Source organism: Panthera pardus, unplaced genomic scaffold, assembly GCF_024362965.1.
Source record: "Panthera pardus isolate Hobbes unplaced genomic scaffold, ASM2436296v1 HiC_scaffold_13, whole genome shotgun sequence".
Lineage (NCBI taxonomy): Eukaryota > Metazoa > Chordata > Mammalia > Carnivora > Felidae > Panthera > Panthera pardus.
The window spans coordinates 21673985-21691816 of NW_026526688.1; the positions used below are offsets into that span (position 1 = coordinate 21673985).

General features: G+C 43.5%; 1 protein-coding gene and 1 long non-coding RNA gene across 2 annotated transcripts in view; one reads left to right on the forward strand and one right to left on the reverse strand.

Annotated features, from left to right (window-relative positions):
• Nucleotides 1-525, reverse strand: part of ZDHHC2 (zinc finger DHHC-type palmitoyltransferase 2) — a 68690-nt gene extending 68165 nt beyond the window's left edge. Inside the window, exon 1 of the mRNA XM_019466741.2 lies at nucleotides 170-525. Within this exon, the coding sequence (XP_019322286.1) occupies nucleotides 170-296 (127 nt within the window). The 5' untranslated portion in view covers nucleotides 297-525. The remainder of the gene's footprint in view (nucleotides 1-169) is intronic.
• A 3304-nt stretch (nucleotides 526-3829) lies between these two features.
• LOC128776496 (uncharacterized) lies at nucleotides 3830-17593 on the forward strand. The gene is made up of 5 exons (XR_008421560.1): nucleotides 3830-3908; nucleotides 12885-13012; nucleotides 13539-13687; nucleotides 16213-16295; nucleotides 17481-17593. It is a non-coding gene; the product is annotated as an uncharacterized LOC128776496 (long non-coding RNA).
• The last annotated feature ends 239 nt before the right edge of the window (nucleotides 17594-17832 follow it).

Sequence of the window (17832 nt, forward strand, 5' to 3'; positions counted from 1 at the left end):
CAGCGCCGCTGGGTGCGTCGGGGTCCCGGCGTCCCGGGACGGTCGAGGTGGCCGCGTTGCGGACGGAGGGCGCGCGGGGAGGCCGCCCACAGGTCGGCGCCCTCCCTCCGGGGACCGGCGGGGTGGGCCGGGGGCGGCGGGGGTCCGTGCGGGCGCGGCGCGCACTCACCTATGCACAGCTGGATGGCGTAGGCGTAGTAGGACCAGCCGAGCAGCAGGCTGATGAACACCACCGGGATCCAGTAGAGCACCCGCCGGCACCGCCGCCTGACGCTGCCCGGGCCCGAGGGCGCCATCTTCCAGCCGCATCCACCTGCCCAGCTCCGCCGCCGCCGCCGCCCGCGGGCCTGGCTCCGGGGCGGGCTGGCCGCGCCCCGCGCTCCCGGCGGGACGGGCCCGGGGGCGGCGGCCGGTTGCGCTGCGGCCACTGCCGCCGCCGTGGCGCTAAGTCCCCATCCCGCAGCCCCGAGCCAGCGCCGCGGACTCCCGGCTCCTCAGCCCGGGTGGAGGCGGAGGCAGCGAGAGGAGGGCGAGGAGGAGGAGGAGGAGGAGGAGGAGGTGGAGGAGGAGGAGGAGGGGCGGGGGGGAGGGCGAGGAGGGGGAGGATCGGAAGGAGGAGGCGGGAGTCTCCGCCCCGCCCCCGCCCGTCCCCGCCCCTCCGTTCCCCGGCTGCCTCCTCCCGCAGCGCCCGCTGCGCCCTCGGGCGGCCACCCCTGCGCCCCGGGGCCCCTCGCGGCCCCGCGCCCCCTCGCCGCTGCCCCCCCCCCCACCACCAGGGGAGCCCGCGGTGGGAGTGAAGGAGCCCATCTCGGCCCTCCCGCCTCCCCCTTGGAGCCTGGCTTCGGGGTAGAGAGGAGGAGGCGGGCGCCACGGCTCGGGTCGGCGGCACTGGCTGCGGGCGTCGGGCGAGGGGCGAGGGAGCCCCCCCAGCCCCCGCTGGCGCCCGCAACTCGGGGCCCCGTCCGGGAGCTGCAGCCGCCACACTTCGCGCAGACACGCGCGCGGGGGAGGGGAGGGTGACAGAACCGACCCGGGAAGCTGGCCTTGGGCGCACGGGACCCCTCACCTGCCGAGGCAGGTAGGGAGCCAGTGGCCCACCCGGATAGACGCGCCACTAGAAAGCCTTCAGGCGCTGAGGCAAGGGACCCTCCCGGGCGTGGAAAATTCTCGCTTCAACTTGTGGGTCCGGGTAAACAGGCAGAGGGCAGCAAGGGCGGGGCCGATTGTCCAGACCTGCTGAATTGTCGTTTTGGGGGGCGACGAAGCCTACTTTGCTACACGGTTTTGGGGGGACGAAGGGGGGCCGCGTGCACCCCTCGGAAGGGTTGCGGGGCTGTCTGCTGGCGTGCAAGGGGACCGTGGAATGAGGAAGAAGCCCTGTGGTTGTGCATCCAGAGATCACCGGAGTTAGAATCACAGATGACTTGCTCTGGGAATCTGAACTCTTTTGTCACGTTACTTAGTGATTATGCATCACCATGCCCACCGCCGCCTGACACCGGAGTCCCGGGGTCCTTCCGTGGACTCTTTCCCCCCCAGCCCATTCTTCACTACCATGCGTTCTTTTGTGGCGGCAATTCTAAATTTAGCATGTAGCTGGGTCTGGAGTGGTTGCTGAAAATCGTGGAGGGAATTCTAAAGGCAGTGAGACCAAAGCCCTAAAACACGAATGCTTTTGAGATTGTTTGCTTTTTAGCCTTGCTCTGATTCTGAACGCACCGGTTCCAAAGGGAGACACCTCAATAAATGTACTGCATCTGAATTATATACATAATGACCATGTCTAGTGTGCACAATTTTACTTAACATTAAAGAATGTATGTATTTAGGCCACACAGCAACCATATGGAATGAAAAAAAAAAAAAAGGTTCTGAATGGCATAAATTCAGTCAAAGAAATTTCAGCAGTTCTGCCTTTGCGATTATTTTTCTGTTGATTAAAAAAGCAAGCTACTCTCTCCTGAAATAGCTACTATATCACACACACACACACACACACACACACACACACACACACACACACATCTCTTCACACTTCTATTCAAAAGTGCAGAGAAAACGCCAGTCAAGTTTCTGTGGGATTTTAAATAATTGAAATGAGAACATTTCTGTCCCAGTGAATCATTTTATTTTGGTGCAGCACCTAATACCCTTTATTCGGTACCCTGTAGGGTAGATTAGTATGAAAACATAACTTCCCTGGAATCTTTAACTTTTCCCATGAATAGCAACCCTATGCTCCCACCAGAAGAATCTAAAGACAAAAAATAAAAGTCCCTACCAGTGAAGTGAGTAGCCGCATTTGGACAGCGAGACGGTAAAAACGGACTCAACAGCCGCCGCCCCCGCCTGCCGTCCTCCCTGATTGCCTGCGTGTGTCGCATTAGTAGCAGCGTGTTGAGGGCCAATTTTAATGCCGTTTGCCTCATTATTAATGTCAAAGACTCCTTCGTGGACTCCACCCCACCAAGACTAGCAAATCTGTGATGGAAGAAGGTCACCGATGATTCCTAAGGAATGAAATGCAAAGTCACATTTCCCATATGGGAGCAGTAGAATAAAATACAAACTGAACCTGATTAGGTAGTAGATGCTGTTCCTCTCCTAATCGTTTTACCAGGGTCTGGAGGTCCAAAATGGAATAGGATCACACAGTTGACATATCTTTTATCCCTTTGGAAGAATGTGTAGGTGTAACATCTTTGAAGGAGCCTACATTGTTACTACGTATCTAAAATGTTAAGTGTTCTCATTTGTAATAAATATTTGCAGAATAATCCCAACCTACTTTTAGCCATCTTAAGAATACTACTATTACTGTGTTCTTCAAGGATATCACTCTTACCTTAAAAAAGAAAAAAAAAAAGAATGTAGCCCAGGAATAATCATCTCCAAAGTCACACGATAACAAGACTTATCTCTGCCTAGGTTCTAATTAGGCAGGCATAAGCATGCATTCACAAACGTAAGCTTTTGGGTTGAGTACCCAATCTCTAGATGTTAGGATCTAGTAAGAGTGGAGGTGAAGCTTTAATTTCAGAATAGAGAGGCTTTGATTTTTTTTTTTTTTGCCTTATTTAAGGCTGTGCATCAACAGGAAGACAATTTGAAGGTCATAGACAATTAAGAAACTTCACTAGAGACTCTTTCACTAGAAGTACAGAAGGTTCAACTCACAAATTTTAGATATTCAATCATTACATCAAATTGTGAATTTCATGTGATAATTTTGATAAAACTGCTGTGGCCATTTATACAAAAGAGAGTCAGCTACAGCTAAAGAAGGAGAGGGCAACACTAACGGAAAGGGAAAGGCCAGGCAAGCAGGAAGCCAAAGGGGGCACACAAGAAGAAGAGAAAGGCTTCCTTACCAGGCCCAGCCAGACCCTAAGAACGCTAATTCCATTCTTACCAGGCCTCTGCCTAGATGCTCCACCCACTCAGTAGTTTATCAAAGTCATTCACCTCCAAAATTTCAAAATCTCTATTATCAGACCCTGTTCCCACAGAGGAAACTTGATTTTCCTCTTCTGTCTCCAGTCAAGTACTTTGAACCACTCCCCCCCATTCTGTAGTCCCCAGTCTCAAATCTATTTTACTATCATTGTTAAGACTCCAAATCTTCCTCCTTCTTCCAGAGCCAGATTAAAATGTTCACTTGCTTCCTTTCAGAGTGTGAATCAAGAATAACGTGGCAACCAAGCCTGGGGAGCCATGGACCCATCCTGAGTCTCGGGCCACCATTCATGCTGTCTATCCTCTACCACCCTTAAGTCATCTTTTGAGCAAAACCACGCACCAGAAACGTTATTAGGTCACTGGCTTGATAGTTTCTCTTTGCTTCCAGAAGTGTTCTTGGAGGGAAACATTGCATCTTTGAAGTGTAAAGTCGATTTTATTACTCTCAGGTATGTGAGAAATGGATTGTATTGATATTGCTATTAGGATATGGTACGTGAAAAATACTGCCTCCGAAATTTACAAGGACAGAAAGGAAGGAAGTTGAGATCTGGATGCATTCCTTTACTTAGGATTTTTTTTCCCATCCTTCTTAGAGCGGTCAGCAAAAATATTGATGATCCTCTTTCATTACTTTCTTAAACTAAACTTAAATCCTTTTGTAAGTTATCAGTCCGTGACATCAGTGACGCTAGTGTTCACTAGCACTTTTATAATAGTGGCCAAGATACTCCCCGTGGGAGAATGGTAGCCTGCCCAAACCACATGTTGTTTCCGGACACAGGTAAAATAAAAGCCAATTTTAGAAAGGGAACCTGGCTCAGGGAATGCGGTTACAAAGTAGTGCCAAGAGACACTTTGGCTCCCAGAGATCGACAGTTTGCAGTTAGCACGAAATGGAATGGAATATGATGAAAGATAACTGCAAAGGCTTAAGAAATAGGTGGTTGATTGGGTCGACACATTGGGGAAACTGTGAAGCGGGAACAACTGGCAAACTTGGCCTTTCAAGCGCTCTAGGATCTCTATGGTGGTATTCACCTGTCTCACCACTAGATGGCAGGCGCACACCAAGGCGGTATTCACCTGTCTCACCACTAGATGGCAGGCGCACACCAAGCCGTGCGGCTCGGAATTTTTCAGATTTCAATAGCAGCGACCCTTAGCTTCACCAAGGCAATTATCAATTACGAATTTAACTTCAATGCACAATTGTAACTAATTATAATTATATTTTAATTCCACAATGTATGTGATACTTTGGTGGCTAATGATTAATTACTAAAAAAACAATATTTGGAAAATTGAAAAGAAGTAAGAGAACATTTTTCTGTATAGCGAAGTCATTTTGATCATGCTTACTTACACTTCTTTACAGTTTGTGCTAGGGTTAATTTTGTTTTAGAAACAGATCAAAAGTTTTCACTTAAGTGAATGCTGGGGCCTACACTAACCTCCCTCCCTTGCCCCCAAATGGGAAGAAGGCAGTGTCTGTGAATCCAAAAGGTAGGCAGACTTTTACACCTCATGGGCTGGCAGCATCTTTAAGGAGTGACACAAAGACAAAGCTTCAATTAGACATTACTTGATGTGGCCATTGTGGAGTTGAAAGGTCAGTGGCTAGCAGACCAAGGGCAACAGAATCCCGCATTGTGCTGGCAAGTGTCCAGCGCCATCAGGGCAAGTAATGGCATCCTCCGCAGACTGTTCTTGATGGCAGGATCTTGGCCACGCATCAGATTCTTCTCTGCTAACTCAAGCTTCATTCTTCAGGCTTCCTGTTGATTCTGCGGGGGGTGGGGGGGGTCCGTAGACGCGCAAAAACATTTTCGTGTGTGTGGGTCAACTGGCACTGACTTGTGTTTGCAACCAGGAGTGTTGACGGGATCATAGTTTTAATTTTATTCTGTATCCTGTTTCTTAAAGGATCAGTTTCAGCTCACGGACGCTGAGGCACTATGAGAAATTAGGGATACAGGAAGTGGGGACAGAGGAACCTCCTTGGTGCCTTTCAAGTCATCGTGGCTAGACCTGCACTGTCCAATAAGTAGCTGCTAGCCATATGTAGCTCTTCGAACTTAAATTAATTTAAATAAAATAAAAATTAAAAATTCTATTTTCTCAGTCATAGTAGCCACGTTTCAAGTGCCCGCACTCATTTCTATCTAGCAGCAACTGTACTGGACAGTGAAGGTCTAGAACATTTCCTTCATCAAAGGAAGTTCCACTGGATAGAACTGACTAGACATTTTATCTTGTCTGAATATTCATGAGTCGGGCTTTAGATTTATAAATGCAGCAAACAAAAAAGTTCCCTCTCTAATTAAAGAAACAAAAAAATGAAGGGTAGCAAAAAGTTGAAAACATTTTTAGGCTCACAATATTAGGAGCTTTCTTTCTTTTTAAAAAAAAATTCTTTTAGTGTTTATTTTGAGAGAGAGAGAGAGAGAGAGAGACCATGCACAAGTGGGGGAAGCGCAGAGAGAGAGGGAGACACAGAATCCAAAGCAGGCTCCAGGCTCCGAGCTGTCAACACAGAGCCCGAGGTGGGGCTGGAACCCAGGAGCTGGGAGATCATGACCTGAGCTGAAGTCGGATGCTTAATTAACCAACTGAGCCATCCAGGCACCCCTAGGAGCTTTCTTTCTTTGAAGATGTAAGTTTAAAGATAAGGAGCCAGAAGGATCATAACAGAGGGGAAAGAGGTAACACTAGATATTCTTCAATCTGAAGCTTGTATACAAATGATTGCTTTCAAAAGATACGCAGGGAGAAACTTATCAGAATACTGTACTCAAATTCCTATACAAAAAACTGAATCTTGGATTTAGCTTTTCAGCCAAGGGTGCTTGAAGATATAGCTTCCACACTAAGGAAAACTCCAACCTGTCTGTCTTCATCCACTGGGCATCAGGACCCTTTGTCTTTTGTTGGTTGAGCAGATAATCATTGGGTTGCTCAAAGAATTGCCTATATTCAGCTCTGTCTTTGTCAAGCTGTAGGGTAGAGATTTAATGTGTCTTGCCCAGTGGTCTGTACAAACCCACATTAGCTCTGGTTCAAGACACCCTCTTCTCCATAAATAAATAAGTAAATAAATAAATATTAATTTAAAAAATATTTAATGTTTACTATTGAGAAGCATTTTTAGGTGTTGTGCAAAGACTTTAAATGTAACTTGAAGATCAAGCTCGGAGTGTGGTTTATAATTGTGGAAAGGAAAAAAATTAGCCAGGTTTTTTTTGGGCTATGAAAAGAACAGGGAAAATGACTAATAAATATTTAATGATGACATTTAACAAAAAAAGGCATGTTGGCTCAGATTTGTAGTAGAAAAATTTTGATCATCAGGGGTTCTTCCAACAGTTAGAATTTATCCAGTGTAAATTATGCTTTATGCCTTAGGATCTTTGAGTCTACAATTATTTTCAAGGATACTTAGACACTCCATATTCTGAATTTCTTTGGATTATTTCACTGGTTGATGACACTTTTCTCTGTTTGCTCACATGTCAGTCTCTTTGATAATGGATCATGCTATGAAATGCTAGCTTCATGGTGGAATATCAATGACTTTTATATCTGGAATATGAAGTGATGTAAGTTTTTGTTTCTCAAACACTCAAAATGGTGGTTGAGGGTTCAAAGTCCAAATGATCAGAGATCTTGGATTTTATGCTTTGAGCCAAATAATAAGCTTGAATAACAAATGTTCATTCTTTTAAGCATTCCCTTGAATATTTTTAATGGATAGAAATATTTTTAATAGATAGATAAGTTAAATTGGACTTTATTTATATATGATGTGATAATGAAACTTTTCCAGTGGTAAAGATAGTGACCTATAGGAATTTATAATTATTCTTTAATTAGAAGCATCTCAGATACAATAAACTACACATATTTGAATACAGATTCCAGTGACTTAAACTAATGTTATAAACATCAATTTTCCATTATTTTGTTAAATATAGCAAGCACTTCCTCCAACACTGGAATAAAATATCTGGTTTGGCTGAAAGTACTAATTAATTTTCTTTATAAAAAGGTCAGTTATAACTACAACCCTTAGAAAATAGCTGGAGTTTCCGATATGTTTACAAAATTTAAATATCATGAAACTGTTGAAGCTGCTTAAACATCAGCCGTGAACTTTTCAAAATTCATGTAGTGTATTATTTAACAAATGTTTATTGATTGCCTACTGTATGCTCAGGTACTGGGGATATTTAAACTAAATAACATGGTCTCTAGCTTCAAGGAGCTTATGGGTTAATGTTTATTTTTGAGAGACAGAGACAGAGCATGAGTGGGGGAGGGGCAGAGAAAGAGGGAGACACAGAATCCGAAGCACGTTCCAGGCTCTGAGCTGTCAGCGCAGAGCCTGATGCGGGGCTCGAACTCAAGGACCGCAAGATTATGACCTGAGCCAAAGTCGGACGCTCAACCAACTGAGCCACGCAGGTGCCCCTTGGAGCTTATGGACCAATGTGAGACCAATGTAAAAGTACTTTCAATAATGATCTAACTGTACATTTAGTACTGTGCCAAGCACATCGTGCCTGGAATGTGCCTAGAAGAGTAACAAAAACGGAATTTGTGCTAAAGTGGAAAGGATAAGGAAGAGTTTGCATCACGGAGAAATGAAGGGATGGTTTTCTCGCACAGGGAATGCCTTCTTCTCTTGAGAGGCCTATTTTGGGAACTAGAAAGGAAGGGAATAGATTAGTCATGATCCAGCCAGAAAAGCAAAACCCACACCAGGTAGTTCAGTGGGAGGAACTTAATATGGGAAATTAAATTTAAAAAATGTTAGAAGATTGAAAGAGCAACCATGGTGAAGTGAGACAAACACAAGATTGGCAACCGCAGGAGGTCACTTGCTCCCCAGAACAAGGGGAAGGTGGTGGTGCTACGGCCCACGATGATGGGTTGCCTGGTAAATACCGGGGGCCACTGAGGTGATGTAGCCACTGCTGGGGGCACAGTGGAGGGAGGGAGAAGAGAGAGAGAGAATGAGGGGGAGAGAGAAACACGAAATTTAGTTACAAGCCAGATGGCAAGGGAGCCTGGAGAACCTTGGTTTGCAGAACAGTGCCCTGAGCATAAAGCAAAACAGAAGAAGGATGAGGAATAATCTAAGACCAGACAGGCACTGACCAACAGAAGGGAGCTTAGAGTAGAGGAACAGTCAAAGATAAGGTAGGTGTCAGCTCATTAAGACAAAAGAAAAAGAGGGCACCCAGGGTGGGGGGGGGGGAGGTGGCTAAATTGCTTGAGCGTCCGACTTGGGTTCAATCATGATCCCACGGTGTGTGAGTTTGAGTCCTGCACCAGGCTCACTGCTGTCACCCTGTCAGCTTCAGATTCTCTGTCCCCCTCTGTTTCTTCCCCTCCCCAGCTTGTGTGCTCTCTCTCTCTCTCTCTCTCTCTCTCAAAAAATAAATAAAACATTAAAAAAAAAGAAAAGAAAAAGATATTGGGATGTTTGGATGGCTCAGTCAGTTGAGTGTCCAACTCTTGATTTCGGCTCAGGTCAGGATCCCAGGGTCATGGGATTGAGCCCCGTGTTGGGCTCCATTCTGAGTGAGGAGCCTGCTTAAGATGTTCTCTTTCTCTCTCCCTCTGCCCCTCTCTCCTGCTTACACACACACACACACACACACACACACACACACACAACTTTCTCTGTCAAATTAAAAAAAAAAAAAGGTCTTGTATGCTATTCAGAATTTGAATTTTTCCTAATAGCCACTAGAGAGCTTTCGAATAATTTAAAACAAGAGAACAAACTCTGGGTATGAATTCCAGTTCTGCCACTTACTAGCTCTTTGATAGGAGAACAAGATGCTTAATTTACATTAGAGACATAATTCTGAAAGCACTATAGTGGATAAAGTGGAAAGACAGAAAAGAAAAGATTAGAAACCCTTGTTCTCGACCCCTTGCAAGAAAATAAAATCCTGACCTGGGACCATGGCAAAAGGGATGGAGAGGAGGGGAAAGAGTCTAGGAAAAGCCAGAGGGATCTGAATAGGAAAGAGCAGATTTCCTAGATTTTGGAGTCTGCAGAAAGGGAATCTGGGAGAAGGCCCAAGGGATGGACAGGTTCATAACCCCCACTAGGCTCATCATACACCATAGCAGGGCCCAAATCCATTTTTGAACTTCCGAGATCTTGATTTTCAGAATCCCTCTTCATGACCTCCAGTCTCCACTCGACTGCAGTCACCGAGGAAGAAAATGGCTCTGGCTGCCTCCACTGCCATTCACCGTGACTTCTGAGAAGATGTTGTTTCTAAGTAACGTGCATAAAAGATCACAGAGTTAGAAAGGTGGAAATGGTTACTTCTTTCTCCTTTGGAGATGCCTACACATACCCATTCCACGTAGGTAACTTAGGGCATCTGTGAGGTTTTCTTTGGAGATTTTATCTGAGTTACACCTTCATGTATAACGCTTCACACTCTGGTCCGGTTTGGTGTCGTTTAGGTTTGCTGCTCACTCAGTGTTAGGGGTGCAGCTCTGAAAAGTCACTTCCTTGTCCTCTGTGTTTTCGATGAAAAAGCAGAAGCAGTAAAGAGATCAGACAACTTGCCCAAGGTCATGCTGTGCTATCCGAGAACCTGAGTCAAGGACCCAGGCCGCCTGACTCCCAGCCTGCTGTTGTTTGCTGTCCGCTGCGAGTATAGAGTATAAAGGAACCGCCTTGGTGTCTTTAAAACTCCACACGTCGCTAGTTTAATTTAAGAAGTGAAGCCCCGGAAGTTAAAGGTCACAGGGGAACCAGTAAAATGCCATTGCTAGATTCCATTTAAAGAATATTAAATATGCCTGGGATAGGAAATATAGTCAGGTAGAAGATCTAACCTAGCAAAAGTGGAAGAATCACTTAGGGGCTGAGATGCTGTTGGCATTTTGGGCAAGACAGTTTATTCATTGCGCGGGGCTGTCCTGAGCACTGCGGCTCATTCAACATCCCTGGTCCCATTGCTCCCTAAATGCCAGGACCAACGCTCCTAGACATTCTGACGAAACCATCCTCTCCCTGGAGACACTACCACCTTCAAGACAACCACCATTAGACTAAAGAATAGTACAGAAGCTTCTATCTTTATTTTTTATGTTTATTATTTATTTTTTCAGAGAGGGAGAGACAGAGACAGAGTGTGAGCAGAGGAGGGGCAGAGAGAGAGGGAGACACAGCGTCTGAAGCAGGCTCCAGGCTCTGAGCTGTCAGCACAGAGCCTGACGTGGGGCTCGAACTCACGGCCCGTAAGATCATGACGTGAGCCGCCGTCTGATGCTTAACCGACTGAGCCACCCAGGCACCCCCAGAAGTTTCTATCTTAAACAGATAGTGGAATGTAGGATTATTTTACCATAATGTCCATTTGCATAGAAAAAGAGTACATTTATGTTAAACTATATAATGAAACATCCTCATTTGGAAGAACGTTAAGTTTATTTCCAGAGACATCGAAGAAAAGATGAAGTTTTATCATGTTTGCATTGCATGAGTGTGGTCATATCTCAGGCCAGATATTAGAAATATAACGGAAGTACCTGGGTTAAAGAGTTCCGTTAGCTTCAGGCGGTTGCACCAAAAAATCTGGGTGCAAATTCCAGTTTTACCACTTACTAGCTGTTTGATCTTAAGCAAGTTACTGAAATTCTTCGACCTTTCTTAAGGATATTTCTTGTTTTCTCAACAAAAAAGATGGAAAAGCAACACGTGAAAGCCCTTTAATAAATCCAGTCATTCATCCACTCATTAAAGTTTGATGGGTTCCTGAGTTTGAGGTATTGTGATAGGTGATGATACATGGTGAGCCAAAAAACCACACCAAACACAACAAAGAACCTGCCTTAATGAAGTTTATAATACAGCTAAAGAAAATGTCCACGTTTGCAGCTGCCTTTTGAATGGGGATAACTTTATTAGGAGGTTCACTGGTGTGTACATCATCAAAAATATCCCGCTGGTTTGTATACTGTGTAAACGCACATAAAACCTGTTCAAGACATGTACTTCCAGATTCAAGAATTGATTTGGATGCCATGACCTACGATGTGGGCCGTCTGTTTGTGTCCAGAAGTGAAACTATTCATAACCCGTGTGGTATCTGGACATGTTCATTTGAACAATTGGATGTCATAATGTATATTCCTCAAACTTCGAAGTCCATTTTTAGTATAAAAGCATAAATTTTACTCAAGATCTTTGGGATCTTCTCACCAAAGCAGGGCATCGTCCAGCTACTTTAAATAATCTCCCATGCCGGGTATTTCCATTTGCCCTTTCAGTTCCATTCTCTACCCTTCTTTGTGTTATGGGTGGCTCACCTTTTAAGATTTATAATCAAGGGACTCCTTCAAACTCTGGATTCTTGTTGGCTCAATCAGTCGGAGGCAGGCAGGTGATGGAGAGGGCTAGAGAATAAAGGGGGTGGGGGTTAGTGTTTGCTTCACTTCCTAGATGTATGAAGATCACAGCTTCTGTGACTAAAGCTACCCCCACTCTTTGTTTCATCAGACCTGGGGCAGGGCTAGTACCTAACTCCCTGGGGTGCTCGACTGTACTCTGTTGTTTCCTTTTAGTAGATTCTTCTCAGTTACCACTCTTGAGTATGTTCTCTTCCCTACCTCTTCCACCACTGATATGACCCTTTGCAAGACTGTCTATGAATCTGAGTGGTCTATTTTTTGCTGCATAAAAAAAGGACACAAATGCCCACTGAATTCTCACTTAGAAAGTCAGTATTATGTTTAATTGCCTCTTGCAAAATAAAAAATCATAGACTTATACATTACCGAAAAATACGTAACAGAAAATTTGGAGACAGAGAAAGACAGAAATCTCCCATGATATCACCAACTACCACAGCCATTATTGTTATTTTAGCATGTTCTCATCCGGTCTCTCTTTGGTGCATATTTTTCCAACATACAATTTTGTGTTCTTTCATAAATTTATCACAAGTATTTTTCATATTACTCCATGGGCCTCAGAATGATTTTAAACAGTTCCGCAGTATTCAATTCTGTAGAAATACTATAATTCATCAAAGCATTCCTCTGTTGCTGAATATTTAGGTATGTTTTCTAAGTTCTCACTGGCATAACATAACATAAATAGCTTACCCAGCTCACATACTATTTCCCTTATATTTTGTTATTTTCTTTGGATAGATTCCCAGAGATGAAATGAAATGAAAAAGTCAACTTTGAAAAATTATGCAGCTGTAGTAACTTTAAATATGTCCACAAATTCTTTGATATTCCTCCTTTCAGGAAGTGGAAGCTAATTCTCCTCTTGAGTATAGACTGGACTCACTTATAACGAATAGAATAAAGCAGAATTGATGGTAGAAAACTTCAAAACCTAGGTAAAAAAGTCACCATGACGTTCTCCTCTCTCTCAGATCAGCCCTATGGAGAGACCCATGTAGCAGGGGACAAAGCCTCCATTGAACAGCCATGAGAGCGAGCCTTCTTGGAAGCGGCTACTCTGGCTTCAGCCATGCCCACAGTGTCTCAGCAGATGTCCAAGGTAGAGAAGGTCTTATCTCCAAGACATTCATGAGTATGGCATTTGAATAGAGAGAAGCCAATAAGATACATAGGAGAGCCACAACGTTTTAAAGGGAAATCTACTCATAGAAACACTACTGGAGACAGAGATAGTAGTAGTGAAAAGGGTCCTTTGGACTTCCAAATTGCTTTAAGTTGGACACCTTGGAGGAAATCACACAGCTGCACATGTATATTACACTCTGAGGGATGACTAAGATGACAGAACCAAGAGCCCAGAGAGCAGCCCAGGGCCGTAGAGAAATTATTCGTAGGCAGGAAGAAGACTGAACCTTAATGAAGGACCTTCCAGCCTTTCAGCAAGGCTACAAACCACTGACTCCTTTATTCTTCCCAGCTTCCCGCCTTTTAAACAAGAATGTCTTGTTTAAATGGTTATCCTGTCTCTGTTCCACCATTGTATACTGGGTGTGTGTGTGTGTGTGTGTGTGTGTGTGTGTGTGGCAGGGACAGGTAACTTGTCTCTGTTCTTCACACATCTTCAGGTTGAGAGAAGCTCTACTGAAGGACTGTACCCAAGGAGCCTCATCCATACCAGAAACTAATTTAGATGATGAGATTCTGGAGTTTGAGCTGACGCATTAGATTTTGTGGACCTTATGAAGAGTGCGTATATTTTACATGTAGGAAGAATGTAAGTAATTTGTGGACAGAGGATGGACTATGGTATTTTTAAATATGTCCCCTCAAGAGGTAGAGTCCAATCCCCCCCCCTTCATGCGAGTGTCCATGGACTTAATGACTCCTTTCTAATGACTAGAATAAAGTAGAAGTGAGAGAGGGAAACTTGTACAACTAGGTTGTGCAAGCCCCTGTGCCTCTTCCTCGGTTATTCTGGGAGAAGTTAGCTGCCATGGCACGAGCAGCTGAATGGAGTGGCCCACGTGGCAAGAAACAAGAGTCCTCCAAGAGAGCCATGTGCGGGAGCTTTCCCGGAAGTCAATCCTCCAGTTGCAGTCATGCCTTCAGATGACTAGTCCTAGCTCACAGCTTGATTGCAACCTCGTGAGAGACCCTGGGGCCGGATCACCCAGCTAAGCTGCTCCCGAATTCCCCACTCTCAGGAACTGCGTGAGATATTAAATGTTTTCTTAGGATTCTGCACTTTGGGTACTGTGACTGGCAGCAATAGATAACTAGTATAGCACAAGGGGAAATATTCTTTTGTAGCATTTGTCAAATAAGTTCAAATATGAGGCACTTAGCGAACTTCCCAATCTCAGATAATCATGGCAAATTATTGCCCCTTGAGGTACAGGGAAAAAGCCAGTGAGACACAGAGGGAAAGTAAAGAGGAAGATAAAAGAAGAGAGGGCTAAAAGAAGGAATAAAAGAAAAAATAGCAAGAGAAGGACACAGGAAATGTGTCCATATTTCCTAGTTTACCCAGGACAGTCCCAGTTTGTAGTGTTGTCCTAATACAATTATAACTAGAATCCCCTTTCCCTTTCAAGGGTCTCGGTTTGAAGGATAAATTAAATGACTCTAGCTAGAGGCCAATATTTCAGTCTTCCATTCTCACTGTTTTTTGCCTTAATATTCTATCTTTTTCCCATGGCTTGTTGCCCCAGCCTCTTTCCAGTCTGTTCTGATACTAGCCCAGAGTCCTAACTTTCCCACCAAACCACAGCCTGTCACTGGCACCAGCTCCAGGAGTTAGAGGTCACCTCTGTCCACTCCCTCGTGTTCTTTCATCACGGTAAGCAGTTTGTCACGGCAGCAAAGAGATCAGTGTAGGAACTAGACAAGGGTCTGGATCTTGGTTGTATACCTGCTGGGGGAATTATTAACTTCTTGAAGCCTCAGATATAAGCTTCAAAATAGAATATTATCTACTAGCTTATAGGGATGTGGAAGATGTTAATGGGATTGTGTACATAATGTGCTTAGCACAGTGCCTGACGTATATATGCTGGGCACTGTACCTTTAAGCATTTTATATGCATAATATATTTGACGAATATATGTTAGTTATAATCTTAACTTACTGTCACAGAAAACAAAGTCATCTCGTTGAGGCTGAAGCACCTTAGGTGTCGGGACATGTATTTTACTGGGGAACCCTCAAGTACATGAGTACTTGTATTTATTAGTTTTAATGTTAGAAGGCAGAGACATGGTTAGGAAATGTGTTTAGGAGTAAAGTAAAAGTCAGGCAAAGACTATATTTGCTTTTCAGGCTTGATATGTTTTACTTTGCTCATTCATTCATTCATTCATTCATACATTTAGCCACTTGTTCTTTCAACAAAGATATATTAGTTATCTACCAGATCACACGCACGATGCTAACCACAGGATTGAGCAATGCTTTGCAACAAGAATAAAGCTGTATTCCCACTTCTTCCAGGAAAACATTACATTTAAAAAAGGTGTTATGTGGGAATATGAGTGACTAGTGATCTGAAGCCAAATTAAAAAATATATATACACACACACACACACGTATGTTTTTCAGGGTGACTAGATTTTATTTTAAATTAGTTTTGAGCAATAGAAGCAATTTGCTGCTATAAAAAGGAACGGGTTTTAGCTTTTGACTTGATTTTTTTTTAAACTAAGAGTGGGAAAATGCAAATTATGTGAATATATAATTCGGAATCCTGGTGATGGGAGCAGAAGGAGCTGACAGGAAGACAGAATTCTTTTTTTTTTTTTTTTTTTTTTTTTTTTGCCATAGACAATCCTTTTCTCTGTTTTTAGGAAAAAAGAAAACTAGTAGACAGAAATAGTCCTAGGCACATGGATTATATATTTCATATGCATAGCATAAAATATTCAGTAAAGTTAAGTAGGTGTCTGAAAACCAAGAAACTTCAATACATGAAGGTGACGACAACAATTAAAGTAGGATGCCTTCAACCTATATGGTAGGTTTAAGGCATTTGGCAATATCACTTTTTTTTCATTTTTAAAAATATATTTTCTTTTCACTATTTTTAATTCCCTTTGACAATGAGCACCGCTTTATACTTTTCAATAGCCCATGGATTTTTACCTCTGTGTTCATCTTCAAGGTCAAGTTTATGAACATGCTACAAATAAGCTAACTGTAAACGAGTTAGGGATGTTTTTTAGGAGTAATAATAACCAACATTTATTAAGTGTTTGTTAAATTCAAAGCCGTACAGGCCATTTCCCCTCTAATTCTCACAACAGCCATGGGACTCCGCCACTGTCATTGTCTTATCCCACATGTGAAAAAGGCATGGAAAGTGGAAGAACCTTGCTTGACTACAAAGGTAGGTGGTGACAGAGTCAGGATTTGAACCTGGGAGTCTGGCTCGAGACCCATGCTTAACCACACTATTTTGAATGGATGGGCTAAATGTTTTTCACCTGTTTATGGATATTTCCCAATTAGTCTCTTTTGAAAACGTTATATCTTCTTGGGTTCTCTTTTAAGTCCTTGCCCTTGTCTCTGTTCTATCCAAGGATCATTTAACCTGATAAATATGCAAGTCCGCACCTGTCTGCATGATGCACTGACTCATTCATTTAGCTGAAAGGTAGAAATCAAATTGGTTTTTAAAAATACATAGGAATCTAATTGAAAAATTTCATGAATCACCTTAATGAGAAACCAGTAGCAGAATCTCAAGTACAGAGAGCCTCAGACAATTGCTTTTTAAAAGCCCTGGTCAACTATACATATTCATCTTGAATGAAAATGCCTCTCTAGCAAGACATTGCATGGCAGTAGTAATCACTGAAGTTTAGGATGTGAAAACCATCTCAAGTGATTTAAATTATTGTTCCTTATTCTTCTGTGTTTGAACATCATGATGTGTCTCCTTAGTATTGAATAGTGAGGTGGCCAGTATTCTTTCCAGCACTGGGTAAATTAAAGACAAACAAAGTTGATAACATCTCGCTCTTATTTGTTCTTTATAAATTTACATTCTGCCGGATTTATAAGCTTCACTTTGTACCTTTTTCTTAAAGTTTATGTATTTATTTTGAGGGGGGTGTGTGGAAGAGGCAGAGAGAGAGGGAGAGAGAATCCCCAGCGGGCTCCCATGAACTGTGAGATCATGACCTGAGCCGAAATCAAGAGTAGGTCACTTGACCGACTGAGCCACCCAGGCGCTCCGACTTTGTACCTTTTGAGAGTGCAGCCATTTGGAATTTGGTTGTTAAGGAGAGTCCCTAAGTTGTGTTGCTGAAATGTGAGGAATCCCTTCAGACGGTTCGCCGCAGCTCGCTGGGTGTCACTTCTCCCAGAGCGTAACACCCCGTGTTGCCCAACGCTGTGAGGGCATGAGCAGGCCGCTTATCATCCTGATGGCTTTTCTCCTGCCCTTTTTTCCTAATGGAAAATCATTTTTCCCATTGGAATTTTGAGACAATCAATATCCACTTGCAAACAGCATAAACTATTCCTTTTTCTTTGTTTCTTACCACCCTATATCCCACCAAACCCACAGATGCCTTTGCACACTGGCCCAAATTTCCACAAACCAGGGCAAGAATGGCTGCATAAATTTTGGACCCTTCTGCAAAATGAAAATGCAGAGCTTTTTGTTCAAAAAAAAAAAAAAAAAAAAAAAGCCAGGAAAAAACTAAGGTAAAGCCTAAGTTTTTTTTCTTCCATGCTCTCTCTCGCTCAACTTGTGATGTTTTCTGTGTGCTATTTCTGTCACGTCCAGTAAATAAAAATTAATAATGTTAAATTATTAACGTGGCTTTCACCGTTCTTCATATTCTGCAATGCCAGTTGTGAATGCAGCTATCAGAGCATTTAATGACCATGTGGAATCATCAAAATTACATAATTCC